Source organism: Telopea speciosissima, chromosome 6 (genome assembly GCF_018873765.1).
Source record: "Telopea speciosissima isolate NSW1024214 ecotype Mountain lineage chromosome 6, Tspe_v1, whole genome shotgun sequence".
Taxonomy (NCBI): domain Eukaryota; kingdom Viridiplantae; phylum Streptophyta; class Magnoliopsida; order Proteales; family Proteaceae; genus Telopea; species Telopea speciosissima.
In genome coordinates this window covers 14701889-14717979 of record NC_057921.1, presented here as the reverse complement: position 1 = coordinate 14717979, position 16091 = coordinate 14701889, and the positions used below count along the sequence as shown (strand labels likewise).

General features: G+C 40.8%; 1 protein-coding gene across 1 annotated transcript in view; it reads right to left on the bottom strand.

The window, feature by feature from the left end:
- Window positions 1-15312, bottom strand: part of LOC122663902 (dolichyl-diphosphooligosaccharide--protein glycosyltransferase subunit DAD1-like) — a 31212-nt gene extending 15900 nt beyond the window's left edge. The window contains exons 1-4 of the mRNA XM_043859569.1: window positions 15308-15312; window positions 6266-6272; window positions 3078-3165; window positions 2959-3006 (exon numbers count right to left, since the gene is read on the bottom strand). Coding sequence (XP_043715504.1) covers window positions 2959-3006; window positions 3078-3161 — 132 coding nt within the window. The 5' untranslated portion in view covers window positions 3162-3165; window positions 6266-6272; window positions 15308-15312. The remainder of the gene's footprint in view (window positions 1-2958; window positions 3007-3077; window positions 3166-6265; window positions 6273-15307) is intronic.
- Window positions 15313-16091: the final 779 nt, after the last annotated feature.

Here is a 16091-nt window from a genome sequence, read left to right as displayed (position 1 = left end):
ACCTCTATTGAAGTCTGAGAAGGAGAAAATTGATGATATAAAAAATCAAATATCAAGCTTATTGGAAGAAAAAAATTGGATGCACAATCATGCCTGATGGTTGGACAAACTAGAGAGAAAGGCACTTGATAAATTGTCAACTATCCAGAGGAGATTTTCTTCTTAGGGTCTGTGGATGCATCTAGTCAAGTTCAAGATGCTAATATGTAGTGTTTCATCTACTTGTAGTAAGGTTGAAGAAATTGGAGAGGAGCATGTGATAGTCACTGACAATGCAGCCAACTATGTTGCAGTTGGTAGGTTACTGATGGAAAAAAAGACCAGGTTGTTTTGGACTCGTTGTGCAGCCCATTGCATAGACCTTATGTTGGAGAAGATAGGTAATTTAAGAAGATATAAGGCTGTTATAATGAAGGGAAGAAGATTAACTAGGATTAACTATAGTCACACTCGCCTTTTTGAAGTTACGAGGATCAAAACAAATGGAGAAGACTTAGTGAGGGCCAAAGTAACCAGATTTTCCTCTTCATTCTTGACACTTCAGAGCTTATTAAAGTATAGGGATGCCTTGAGGCAATTGTTTGTGTTTGATGACTGGCAATGTTTTAAGCTTTCATCGACAGAGGCAGGGAAGAAAGTGGTTGAGATAGTGCTTGCTACCACATTCTAGAATGGTGTGCAAGATTTCCTAAGGGCATCACTACCACTTCTTCAACTCTTGAGGATAGTAGATGGTGATGAGAGGCCTGCTTTACATGAAGTATATCTTGCAATGGAAGAGACAAAGAAAGACGAGAAAGTCATAGAGATTGTTGATAGGCGTTGGGTGAGTCAGATGGAGCGACCACAATATGTTGTTGTATTTTACCTCAATCCAGGCAAGTACTTTTAAGGTTGTTGAGATGGATCCAAATAACTTTTGGAAGAAGGTAAGTGATGCCTTTAATGATGTTGTTGCAAAGTTGGTGCCTGATGCAACTTTGCAAGACAACGTCATTGAACAGTCTGGTGCTTATAGTGAAGGTCACAGAAGTTTTGCAAAGGAAATGGCAATTAGACAAAGGGAAAGGTTGAATCCTAGTAAGTATTTTTTTAATTGTTTGTATGTTGATTTGTATTTAATCTACATTTTTCTCTCATATATATTTATAGTCATGGTTGCAAAAACATGGAAGTTCTACTCCTAATCTTATGAAGATTGCAGTTCGCTTACTTGGCCTTTGTTGCTCCTCTAATTGGAACACATTTGAGTTTGAGAGTACTTCAGTACTAAGTACCTTTTGTAGATGTTAATTTTAGTTTTGTTGTTTGTATAGTTTTATGGAAGAATGGCTTAAAGAGTGGATAACCTCATATTGTTAATTGTTCTTCAGATTCAGACCAAGAAGAGGAATAGATTGAAGCATCAATGTTTAAATGATCTCGTCTACATTCAATATAATTGCCGTCTTTAAGCAATGTTCCAAGAAAAAAATGAACACCACAAAAGTTATAATCCATTGGTGCTTGATGAGTTGGATCAGAGTAGTGAGTAGATGATTGGCCAATCAGATGATAAATTAGTCCATCTTGAGGATGATTTCACATGGAGAACTGTTGATAGAGTAGCTCCAACTGATTTTTGTAGGGCAGGGGCAACAGCAGCAGCAGCAACAACAACAATTGAACAATTTGTATTTGGATGTGCTTTTTTTTTTTCTTTTTTTTTTGTTTACTTTCCTTCACTCTAAGTATTTGACTGTTTAAGCTTTAAAGATTATTTAAATTTGGCATTTTGAATTATTTTATGTTTTCTTTCTTTGAAGATTTTTGGAATGATACAAAAATAAGATCTCTCCAGATTACTTCTTTTCCATTAAATCTGGCAACTTGGTTCTTATTTTATATACCTTTTAATTCTTAGTTCTTACTTCTTACAATTTATTTATGTATTGACTATGACAAGAGTATAAATATAGTAGAGAACCTGGAGGCACTCATTTTGGCATCATAGAAGTTAGTATAATAAATGCTTACATATTTTAACAGCCCTTTTTTTCTTTATGATTTATAATTATGTTTCATAATTATATGTTGTGATAGTCTTAGTTTATTGATTTGGTTTTCTGATGATTATTGCAATATGTTTTATAATTTGGCATCTTGGTTCTTACTTTAGTTACTTCATAATTCTTGTTTTTCTGATGAATATTGCAATTTGGTATACTACTAGTAGTAAATATAGCTGATACATTTAAAAAAAAATACTGGAACACTAAGGTCGCCAAGGTGCGACCTAGCGGCAGCCTAAGTGCTTAGAAAGGACCTCAACGCCTTGGATTGTCCTAGCACTTTAACAACTATGAATGTTGACAATAACTGTGAATATCTAATGAATCCAATGTGGCCGTATCATAATACTCAGACAGATAAAAGCCCTACAAAAACCAAACTAAAGAATAAATAACAACTAAAATAAGAAGGATTACCACAGTACCACACAGTGACTACAAGTACTCATAGGTAACTCCAATAGTTGAAAAACTATGGTTTCGTCTTCCCAAGCCCACTTATTCAATTTCCTTTCCTCAGAGTTGCGTAATTACAAGAAATGCATTCTGGGTAGGGGTTCAAATTTCACATACCTAGAAGAAGAAGGGGAGGGGGGGAGGGGGGACACAAGCACAGACACATGGAACCGCATTAAGTCACCTTAAAGAAAAATTGACGAGTCCAACATCCGACTGACCAAAAAGCAAAGGGGAAGAAATTAAACACACTATTAACAAGTTGAAATTAAGTTGTACACGGAGAATGGATGCTGTTAAAGGGATTAAATTGGAATTTCGAATATAAGATTAAATAGGGAAACAAAGGAAGTAGAACCAAAAGCAACAAAATTTTCACCATAAATTGACTAGTGTTACAATGTTGCAGATTCAAAGAGATACGAAGAGAGACAGTTATAGGAATAAATACCTGAATCAGAGCTGTAGAAATTGCAAAAATCACGTAGAGATCGATGATCTGCAAAAACACTGAAAGTTTAGCTTTCCGATTACAACTTCCTTATACATGAGAGAGAAAGAGAGAGAAACCTTGAGATTCATTGGGGTGACAGCATAAGCAGAACGAAGGGACTGAATGAGGGCTTGAGCGTCCTTGGTTGTCGACCTCGCCATTCTTCTCTTCTTCTGAAACCCCCTTCGTTTTACAATGCAGGTAAAAGATGTTATGAAGAAGAAAATAAAATGATTTATGAGACTCTGATTTAATGGGACTGCATTATTTGCAATGCAGGTAAAAGATGTTATGAAGAAGCAAGTGGAGCTTCCACTGTGCAGGGCAGGAGTACATAACCTACTCCCGCAAGAATAAGAAGGCCCAGCTCAATGGGGCTTAATTCTAGCCCAACCCAACTGTTGGCTTAGTTTAGCAGTAGGATTTTAAATTAAGTTTTCCTATTAGTACCATGTTTCCTTTTTCAGTTATGGTCTATTTCAGATCTGAATTTTAAAATTACTTTTAATCTAGACTCTAGATCTGTTTCATGATTTGGTATTTGAGTTAGACATTCAAGGGGGAAACTCAATTTGAGTCTACAATGATCTGGCCTTCTGATTTCTTTCTACTTGCTGGATTTTGGTTTCAGATTTCATATCCCTTCAATTACTTACAATAGATCATTCTTATCTTCCAAAGGACATCTGGTTGCTAATGTTTTTAATTCTGATTTCAGGTTGCTGCTATTACTGTCCAGAAATTTAAGGATCTATCTAACAAGAATGTTAAATTCAATTTACAGAGGGTGTTTTGGAACTGGTTATACATGGCACAAAAGGAAGAGAATGGGGTGCAGTACTGTAGTGAGTGCTGCTAGTAGGATACACGATGGACTGAGGTTCCCAACCTCTGGTACAAACACTTTTTCGTAGTAGCAGAAAGCTGGTAGTTGGCTGTTGTCTGTTGTCTGATGGGGCCAATCAATCTACAGTAGGAAAGGGGAAAAAGAAGCCATGCCTGATGTCTGATGGGGCTGGTGATGAGCCATCCAGTAATTTAAATACCAGATGGAGAGGACAGGGACTCCTAACCAAACCTGCAACTCAAGCCAGAAGACTAACGGATATGTCAAATGCAAACCTAATCTAAAGCTTCAATTTTTACTGATTTTTCCTTCTTCCCTGGTTGATTTCAGAATCTGAAGGTATATCCCATATACCTTGTTGTGAGACCTATGTAGGAGATAAGAAGAGGCAGAGTTGGAGAACAAATGAAGAGGAAAATAGAAGGATTTGAGAAGAAAGGCTCAGAGATCTGTTGTCAGAGTTAAACCTGGGGTTCATCAGGATACAGCCTGTATCCCCTCAAGGCCCTTTCTCTCCACCTGCAACTTGTTTCTCCAAGTTCAATTAACCAACAAATCCATCTCTCTCTCTCTCTCTGAGACACACACACACACACACAAACACATACAGAGCAATTTTTGCAATATATTACCCATAGAACGTACACCAGCAATTAACCAACAAATCCATCCTGTGGTGATGCTTTCTTCTGTTTGCAGATAACATTGGACCAACGATGGTATTGTAACAAGACGTACACCAGAATATTCAGGTAAATAGAGAAAAGAAAGAAAAAAAACCCAACTAAATCGAGTTTTATTATTTCAGAACAAATTCTTAGAAAACAAACAGCCATTACAAGAGCTACTGTTCATCGTAGTTAATCTACTAAAATCGGAAAGAAAAACGAAGATCAAAGACCTAATTACAGAGAGAGGGAGAGAGAGAGAGTCACCTTCGTTGTTGTGAACTTCAGTTGCAGAGAGGGTCGTGCTACAGAGGACCACTGTAGCAGAAACCTTCAATTGTTAGGGTTGTTGCTCCAAATCCTGAGACAGAGGAGAAAAATCCATAGTGAGATCTTCATCCCAACAAACGACCGAGAGAGAGAGAGAGAGAGAGAACGAAACAGGGAGAGTGAGAGGTAGAGAGAGCAAAGAGAGGAAACGAGAGAGAGAGAGAGAGAGGAGAGAGAGGAGATCGACCTGCAAGTTCGCCTCCTCCTCCTCTTCCTTCCCCAGATCTGCCTTTTGCATTTTTTTTTTTTTGTCTTCGAGGCTTGCTCACGGGTTTTTACTCGTGAATCGCGATCGATAGTTCTTTGTTCCTTCCAAGACGGTTTGTAAAGAACGTTCTTTACCTCTAAAATTCCTCCGATTCGTTTTTAAAGAACAAATAAACAAACCGTAAGCCAAACACAATTTCACATTTTTTTGTTCTTAAAGAACGAAAAAACAGTTCTGAACATTGTTCAGACATTTACCAAACGTAGCCTTAAGCTTTCCTTCCTTCAAAACAATGGTCAGTTATCTGAGTTCAGATCTGCTACCCACATGAGGACGGGTGGGGACAGATCTGAACCCTCCATGGGGGTGTGGGACCCACCTCCAGGGTGTGGGATCCATGCCTCATGGAGTGGTCAGATTTGTCCCCACGCGTCCCCATGTGGGTTGCTGATCCGGATTCCATTTTTCCTACCCCAAAAAGGCCATGGTCTTAAAAAAAACCCAAACCTGACGAACCGGTAGTAATGATGGACTAGGTTGACCGCTTTCAAGTCAGAATCGGAAATAATAAGGTAGAGAGTATTCTGCGGGGGAGTGCATGGGCCATGCGTGCCCCGCAACCAATGAGAGCATGCTGGCCTCTCGGGCACAGAATTCCTGCCTTTCATGGGGCCAGGTGTCACACCCCAAATCACCCCCTGGGAGGATTAGGTAGGTGACCCGAATTGCATAACGGCAATCCGCCAAATCCCACGGATCTAGAAGCAGTGCTTACATTCATGGAACCACATTCATCACTTTACCATAAGCAAGATCAGAGTGTCGCAGATAAACTATAATTCCAATAACAAAATAGGAAGCGTAGCAATACGGGAAATGGTGATGATATATATACATAGATTAGTTTGTTCCGAAACATTTCTTAGAACCCACAACTTAAAAGTAAAGCTGACAAAAATAAAGTTAGAACTACCATATACATGTATATATACAGGGTGAGATAACTCAACCTCAAAAAGAAAGAAGAGAAACTACAACCAAAGCTCAAACAGAAATGGGGATAAACTCCTAGCAAAAACAAAAAAGAGTCCCCAAGATAAAAAGTATCACGTGCACTCCTCAACGATCTTCATCAATGGCCACCGAGAAAGTACGCAGGATCTGTATGACCTCCGTCGGGGTCCACACCAACATCATCATAACAACCAGGACTCTCCTCCTCGAGATGAGCCTCCATACCACAGCAGCATCGATCTGCAAAATCATCTAACGAAAAACATATATAACAGAGTGTGAGCCCCACTGAGCTCGTAAGCAAATATATCATCATGCATGCACGTGCAATCACAATCCACATGATCCTACATGATATGCAAGTCTAGATTATTTATTAGCCACCTAACAATATAACTAAGTCAAGTCTATGCTACAACAATCCCCAATACATGTATCCCTGGTGTGGGCTTCTAACCCCTTCCCGCGATACACCCATTGAGTTGTCAGAGAGGACCAGCCAGCTCCCGCATCAGTCACCAAGGTCAACCCGACCAGCCCTCTGTGATTAACCCGTGGGACAATCCATTTCTTTTCTTTTCTGGCTTATAGCCCGGCATATAGCTCATAATCACCATTCTGGTGTTCTTTTCATTTCTTTTCTCTTTTCAAATAAACATATGGTCCCCCCCACAGGCATCCAACACCTAAACCCCTATTGGCAAGGGTGCGTAGCACTGGTGATGAAACTCTAACCCCATGTCTATATGGCATCATATGAATCTAGTGGTGTCAACCGCATCCCATACTACGGGCTACCACAGGCCTCATTTCCAAGCCAACTATGGCATCTAGTCTAACATTCACAATCATCATACAAGAATTCACAGTGTTGATCAACAGACAGTCATTATGCAGTGATTTGAGTAGTTTGAAACAGAAGTAAATAACACAGCATTTATATTCAAAATTCATAATAGCCGGCACAATATTATAATTACACTTGCACATATGATAACATTATTCACTCACCTGAGTTTGGTTCTAGATACTCAGTTGTAAACTCAGTTCCAACAGTAGTCTGGTTGTTGTCCTGAAGCGCGGAATCAAATCCTGGATATAAATCAGAAGTTGTCATATTAAGTTTCCAAACTGTCTCTGGTAGTCCTAGGGTTAACCTAAGCTTACTGGGTTAACCCGGTGCTTGGTTCGTACTCATTTGGAAACACTGGGCCTTGCACTGGGCTTTAGGTTCATGACCCGGTGCATCATCTAGAGTCAGTGGCACAGGGGTAAAATGGTCATTATCAGTGACTGTACCTGATTCTAGGTCAGATTAGGTTCATAGTGCTGTCCACAGCTTGTCTGTGCTGTAGGACCAAGCACAACAGGGTTTCCTTCACCTGCGGAGCCCACTAGGGTTTCAATGTATTCTTTTAATATGGACAGATGTGGGGAAGGGCATTTATGTCATTTCCCACCTTCCCACACTGTCCCACAGCTATTGGGTGAGATCCTCCAAATCAGATTCCAGAATCTATAGCATTTCCTTCACTAGGCGATGGCTCTGGGCGTTGGGTGCATTGCCCAGTGCATCGCCCAGTGCCCTTAAATCGACATTGGGCTGAGTTCCCAAGGTTGGGCTTTTTAGGCTATGCTCAAATCTGATCCCTTGCATGTTAGGGGGGTCAGGTAGCCCCTGGGGTGACCTACCTATTGGTCCAAATGGATCATCCATCAGGTCTACCCTTTGGCTGCCAGAGGCTGCCCAGACAATCCAATGAATTGTGTCATAGGGTTTTCTCTAAGCTTGGAATTCGATTCCAGCCACATGCAAGGCTGGAAATGGATGCAAAACAGTGGTTTAAGGCTGCAACCACTTAGGGTTTGATCTCTACAGCCATGGCTTGCATCCAGGACTTCAATCAGTCAACCAGAAGTGAATCTGGGCAGTGCAGCCATGCACAGCCAGATTCGGCTCTCAAGAACAGCAAATTAGAATTATAAAATTAAATAAAGGTCATAGATCTCCCATGCTCAAGGCTTGCATGGCAGATCTGGCACTGTTGTGGGCAAACCCTAGCTGTTCTAGGCTGCCCAGGGAGCAAAAACACATCAAAGTCATAGGGATTCAGAGGGGCAGCAAGTTAAACATGTAAATACATACCTGAGCAAAGCTAGAAACCATGAAAATCCAGGCCCAGGTGTGTGTGAGCAGCTTCCCCCTCCTTCCTCCCTCTCTTTCTTTTTCTTCTCCTCTTCTTTCTCTCCTACGGTTTCTATTAGAGCTAAGGACTCTAAATGAGCCCAAGGCTCCCTTATTTATAGACCAAGTCCAACTAAGGTCTATTTGGCCTATTGAGTCCTCTTTTAAAAATGCATTTTTAACCCTATTCATAACCATTCTGGGCTCTGTGGTGGGGTCCACACTGAACTAGGGGTATGAGGTGGTCCCTCAGACCGCCCTCTATCCATGGAGGGTGTCCATGTTCATATTGGGTGGTCCCCACAATTAAAAATCATGAAAAATGTATTGTTTCACTTACTGGGTGATGTCTCTAGGCCTTGCTGCATCGCCCAGTGCCATCACCCAGAGAATTCCAGCAAGCGGAAATTCAATGGGGCTTGCACAGGGGTTTCACCCTTGGTCAGGGCATTGTCCCCACATGCCTTATAGAAGATTTTACACACTTTTCAAAGGTGGGTCCCACTGTTATGGGGAGGAGAGAGATTACCTGGGGTCCAGGCCATACATCATGCCATGTGCTGTGCAAGTGTAGGGGTCTGCTATCCACCTTCTGACAGGTATGTAGGATGACATGCACAAGGTTTCCTCATTATTCCAAGTCACTGGAGTGATACTCTACAGTGCTCCGGGTTGCCTGATCAGGGGTTCCTGTCCTTTAATCAAAATTCTAGCCGGCCAGGAGTAGGGTTTGACACCGGGTGTCTGGGCGTGGCCCTTCTGTCCCCCCCCCCCACAAAGAACTTTCTCCAAATAATAAAGAAAAATTACCAGCGTCACCCCCTGAGTTATCCTGTTATTTTAATGCAACCCCACTAAGTACCAAAATATCAAATTTGGCCCAAAAACTAATGGGTTAGCCTTTAACTGTTAATTAGTGATGTCAACAAGTTAGATTGTTTTAAAAGACTATTTACCCTTCCCCTTAAAACAACTAAACCTAGTCTTCTTCTTCCTCAGTCGAACGAAGAAGACTTTCCATCTCTGCAACTAGTCACCGTTGCCCATCTCTCCCCATCTCTCACCTCTGCACCCTTGCACGCATCTCTGCAACTGGTCACTACTAGGTTGGCTTGGATTATGCCAGAAAGAAATGGCATTCAATGTTGAAAGCCCTACCTTTTAACGACAGTGGCAGTAGCCAACGAAAGGGGAGAGATTTGCAATGAAAACTCACACACGCCAAGCCCAAACAAGCCAATATTGGGCAGTTAAGAAGTGTGTGCAATAGATTGACTACATGAGAAACTTTCATAAGATGAAAACTTTGATTATGATTACACACCAAATGTTGCTATTTTTATAAAATTACCAACTAATGTTTGACTATTTTTTCTGCTCTAATATATTCTTTTCCAAATGAGTTCAGATCTGCTACCCACATGGGGACAGGTGTAAAGTACCTAAAACAGATAGTAATCTCAGAACCAGAGTTACCAATCACAGATAGTACCCCTGAAGATGAGTGTTTGATTCTTGTAAGTGATGGCTTGTGGGATGTCCTCTCAAATGATTTGCCTTGTGAAGTGGCTCGCAAGTGCCTCCAAGAGGAAGGTTCCTCCTGTACTGTGGCCAAAATCCTCAATGTGGAAACTCTAGATGAAGATACTAGGACAGAACAAATGAACCAATCGAGATGCTCTCTTACAGTTGCGTTACTCACTTGCCTTGCGTTGGGACAGAAGAGCTCAAATAACATTAGTGTCATTGTCATTGATTTCAAAATAGGTTAAGATGAAAGGAATTGGAGAGGTTCACTACCCAGTTCCAACTTTGAGGAAGAGAAATAGAAAGATGTACAGGTTTTATAAAAAAAGCATAGAGAGATAGATGGGATGGGATATTAAAATGCAAATGGAGGAGTGGAGGTTATGTTCTCTCAAGCTCTGCTATTTAAATGGATCCCATTAAAGAAGGAAAACGTTTATGTTTGGTTTATTAATGACATTCAAATAGTTGGAAATAAGTTAGTTGATTAGAAGGAATTTCATGCAACAACAAACATGGTTTCAAAAGGTTTCGCCATTGTTGATACATTCTATCCTGGGAGTTGAAAGCATTGATGTGTCAAGGTCCAAGACTCAAGAGAGGAAGGCTTCATGGTCGTGGATCAACGTATGGGTGGTTTCATGCATGCTTTGTTTTTGCCGGTTTGGTTGCAGGTTCTTCGGTGTATTGGTTGCAAAGATGGAAGATAGAGCTCGGGTACCCTATTTCCTTCACAAGTTTGAACTCCAGCGGTAAGAAAGGGCGGTGGGGTTGGGTATTTATGTTTTAGTGTAAAGGGTAGTTTAGTCATTTGCATTACATTCAGTTGACCCCATTAGTTTTTGGGCCAGATTTGATATTTTGATACTTAGTGGGGTTGCATTGAAATAACAAGATAACTCAGGGGGTGGCGTTGATAATTTTCCAAAAATAAATAGAGAAGATTACTCAAAATCAGGTTTCAACTTACAAAATTTCTCACCTAATGTTTTATGGTAAAAAGAATTTCTATTTAAAAGAAGACATTTGTTATACAAGGTTTCAAAAACATCCAAGTTCAAAAGCCAAGGAGTAGATTATGACTCTATCTTACATGTCATAGACAAGACCTTCCAGGCTAGGGATTAGACACAACCATTATATCCTAGAAAAAAAGTTGGAAGTCCAACTAACAAAACAATAAGATATATTGAATACAAGAAAAAGAACTTTGTCCAGGAGTGTGGCCTACACCAGCACTCCCATGAGTCTATCTGTCTCCCCCATATAAAAAGACACTTCTACCCCTTTGTTTTGAGGAGGAGAGAGATTGAATCATGGGAGTGCTAGCATAGGCCATACTCCTAGATAGAAAACTGCTTCCTATGAAATATATCCTTCACACTTGGTAGAAGCACTGCAAACATTGAAGTGATTGTGAGGACAAAGGGTTTCAGTAAGCCTCCCTCTTCTCTCTTGGAAAAAAATGGGGGTAAGGGTCTTTAATTTGACAAAGAGTCGCCACCTAGTTTAGGGTCAATGACCATTATTAAAAATAAACAAAAAGTGACTTCAATGTGAATTAGTCTAACCCAAAGGTTAGGGTTCATGTCAAGCTACAATATGAGTTAGGTGTTAGGCACCTTGGTCCACCCTGTAAAAATCGTACTTCTACCCTAGGTTGATGTATTATGTAAGTAAAAACATACAAAATCACATGCATGCTAGCAACACACTCATAAATTTAAGAAGATGGATGATGACATATGATCCAGCTTTGACTACTAAGTTAGTATAATGAATTTAAATACATGATAGAAATGATGGGAAAATCCTAAACTGTCATGCTAGGCAAACATATAGACATGTTGAATATTATAGAGTTGTCATCTTTCATTCATAATCATCACCATGTGAGATTCAGAGCATAGAATCATAAAAAACATAGTCAACATGCTAATAAATTTTTATGCATTCAACCCTATGTATGTTTTATAGCATGCATGAGAGAGGTGAGATCATGTGCAGGTGAGTCACAACAATTAATAGTGGCATGCATCTCAAAATTCTGAAAAATTCCCTATTTAGGGCAAAAAATGCACACTGCAATCGATCCCTGTGGATGATGCCTTTGTATCGTCTACAGTCCTACAGTCAATCCAAGCAGAACTCAGGGTTCTCTAATTTTACATGTGGTTGATGGCTGCGGTCAATCCCTATGGTCGATCCTGGGCCCGTAAACATCAACCGCAAGCTGCGATTTTCGTTTTTAACACGAGCCGCAACTCATTTTGAGCACTTGTTTTTGCCCAAAACTGCAAGAGAAGAGCTCTAGGCTGGATTGTTTTTGCTTCAATGTAGTGATTGTTTGAGTGTTCTAGCATTGAATGCATGCTAGTACATTGACAATCCATGTAAGATTGTGAATCCTTAGACTCATTGTTACACCCTTACCCCAGCCCATACTAATCTAAGCTTGTGAATGTTGTAGTATAGTATGGGAAGCTCCCGGCCTTCACCGGTGAACTATTCAAGCTGACAATCAAACCTACACATAAGATATATCACCCAAGAACAGGAGAGCCGGTAGAAGAGAGATTCCTCAACCAAGAGTAGGGAAGCTTCGTTGATCGTAAGTTTGTAGATTATCCTCCTAGCACTAGGCCTTGAAGTGAGGAGTACGAAAGGAGAAGCCCGATGTCGTGTAATATCGACACTTGGTTTTTTTGTGAGGTTTGTATTGAAGTGAGAAAGTTATTTGGAGTCCCAGAGGAAGACTCTGACTAGGTGAATACCAACCCTAGAAATCCCATAAATTATATGCTTGTTTGTATGACCAATTAATCAACACCTTGATGCATGATATGTATGATGAAGCATGCCATTTATGTCTATTAATATCCCCCACATGTGCATATTCATCCACGAGAAAACCCCTCCCCATTTAGACCTCAAGATCTGCAGGATTAGCTCCTGCAAATCATGCCTGGCAAGCCTGTAGATCATGCAACAACATGAGCCGCAGCATGATCTGCAGAGGCTAAAATGGCCCAGATCCGATTGGATTTTCCTTGGACCACTTGGGCTTGAGCCTAGGGTTCCACCTTGGGTTAACCCAACCTATTTATGACCTAAAGGGTCCAGCTAAACCCTAAGATCTAAACCTTAAGTTCTACTTGGGATCCCATGAGCTTTAAAACCCATTTCATGCCCAAAAACACCCTAAGCCACTAGCTAAACTATGCCAAAACCCTATCCCTCCTATCATTTCTCTCATTTCCAAACCCTAGAGAAGAAAGAAAACATCGAGAGCTGAGCTTGAAGGGAGAAAGAGGGAAAATAAGAAGAAGAGAAGAAGGAGAAGGAGAAGGGAGGATCCCAACATCCATTTGAGCTACCCTTGAGCTCACATCACTTCCCCAGCTAGATATAAACTCACCTTGGACTTAGAGCTCATGGAAAAGGTGGATTGGAGCTCAAATCCAGTTGAAAAGCTCAACCTCTTACTGTCCTAGATAGAATCCCATTGTAAGCTATCACCTCTACTTGATTTCAATGCAAACCTTTGTAGATTTTAAGTAATGGTAACCCAATTCATATTCAAACCTTAGGATTTCTCATTATATATATGGTCTATTCATCTAATTGGATGCCAGAAGCATCAAATGGTAGCTTGAGATGACCCATTCCCAATCCAATGGCTTAGTTGCCATGAAACCCCATTGAAGAACCCCAAATGGAGGATTCTAGGCAATGAACCTTATCCTCCTTGAATGGATTCCAAATAGGATGACCCCATAGGTTAATTGGCTTCATTTGGGGATTAAAAGTACTCTCCAATTGATCTCCCACAAGCCCCATTGGTGTAGACCAAGATTTGTCTTGGCCATTGTTGAGAAACAACAATTTTGGCTTGAGCGGGCAATGCACAGTCCGTAGGATCGTCCGCTCTAATCCAAGCAACCTTCTACCTGCATGATCTGCTAGCCTGTAGACGATGGTGCTCAGTCCGCTAAGACTAAATTAGTGCTGACTTGGAGTTTTGACTCCGGATTGGATACGCAGGTGGACCTTCTCTCACCTATTATACACTTGTGGACTAACATGTTAGGGTAATCTACACCTATGATGGGAGTGTACATGTGCATGTAAGTCAAGGACATACACTACAAACAATTGTGAGTGGATTAGACATTTGAACTATTTTATGGAATATTTCTCATTAGGTATATGATTAGGCTATGCATGATGATCTGATGCAATTACTATGCGTGTTATGTCACTTTTAGTTCCTTACTTATTGTGGAATATTGCAAAGATGATGAGGTGTAACTATGATGAATGCTAGATGTTCTAGGATTGAAATTCTGTTTGGAGTTTATGTGAATGTTGAAATGAATATGTGGATATGTGTTAAGTATGAGTGATGGAATCCAAGTGCCATGAGTGGGTGTTGGACTTGTGATTGCCATAAGAGAGTTGTGAGGATGATTGTGTGAATAATGGATGAGTATGATGAGTATATGTTGGATTGAGATCGGGTTGTGACCGGTCGACCGGTGTTTCGATTTCACACTCACCGTACTTTATGCGTGTGTGTAAGCTAGAGGGGGTCGAGAGGATAGCCGAGCCACCATGTTTGGCACTATGGACTCGACCTCTAGGCTACACATGCATGTACCCTTGTATTTACAATAGTTGTTTGCTGGATAGATTATGACTTACCCAGTACTACGACCCTTTGCGACAAGGGTTTAGGTGTCGGGCAAGCCCATGGGTCCCTACTGTGTTTCAGGGTTGCCCACCATGACGTTCAGGCATCGACCATATTTTGGGCTGGACACCAAGACGGGTTTTGTATTGGGGGGTTTGCGAACAACTCGAGGAGGAGTCCGGTCTCGCAGGTTTCCATTATATAATGGGTTTGACATTGTCAGGATGTCATCTGGTATATGGCACTGATTGCCGACAATGTTACCTTGTGTTATAGTAGTACTTGACCCGACTTAGAAATTGTTGTTAGGGGGAAAATCAACAAATGCATTCATGCATCATATGTAATGTGCATACTTTAGCATGCATTGTTATTACTACTATTATCATATGAGTGTGTATGGTTTAATTGCTCACTGGGTTTGGTGGAAACTCATCCCTCAGGATACTTTCTGTTAGATATGGACGCAGGGATGATGGACACAGTCGAGACTAATCCGGCATGTCAATATGGTGATGGTTATGAGGCTTGGGGTGTTCAACCCGAGGAGGAGCATGGACCCGACTGTACCTATGAGGCATGTGCTTACGGTGCATAGTAGCGGGGTGGCCTTACCTTTTTGTACTTTGTTAAAGGGAATAACATTTATGGATTTTGTGGATGACTGTAATTAACTTTAATCTTAAATTTTGAGATTGATACACTTAATATGTCAATTAGTTTATGACACTTAGCAAACATTAGACTAACGATGTGAGATAATAATTACTTATATAATATCATTCCTCTAGCTTCCTTTCGTTCTAAATCTATATCAGTATTTATATGCTTCCACTGATACTCTGATGTATGATCTTGTATTCAGGGTAGTGAACATGACATGATAAAGTGTCGATCCTTGGGATTCAGTGTGGAATATAGGGGGTATTCTAGTCACATTACCCTTATGGCAGGTTAGGGGCATGACACTCATTGCTTGGGTTTTGGGTTTTTCCCAATTTGAAAAATTAGGGCTTTTGAATGTTTTGCCCCAAATTGGTCGTATCTTACAATGTAGCTAGATTCTAAGGTGTACATTGGTTGTGGTAAGTTGTTTGTATGTAGGTTAGGTTGTTCCAACCATGAATCCACAAGCCCAACCCAAACTTCAAAGATTTCAATCGATTCAATGCTTGAAATCCTTCCATTCCCCTATTTTGCTATATTTTCTCCTCTGAATGTTCAACATTCTAGCAAAACACCTCACACACATTACAATTAAGATTGTAGCACATGTGGTTTCTTAACCAATGCCTTGCTTGTTCTTTCGTATGTGTGTAGGTCAACGATGGATCCACAAAGGGGTGCGAGGAATCAACCTCCGGCACGGGTGTATGATGCTCATAGGTTCGGATCCCCGGAACATGAGGATTCTTGGGGAGACTTCAAGAATGCTGAGGTCATCCTGGAAAGGAGGGTCATCACTAGGGACTTCCAATCCTTTAAGTTGGAGGAAAGGTTCGCTAGATTGGGGTGGTCAAGCATCCTCGAGCTGGCGCACTTCTATTATCCATTGCTAGTACAATACTTTTATACCAACTTCCATATAGAGAGCCTAGGCGATGAGGGGTACTGGGTCA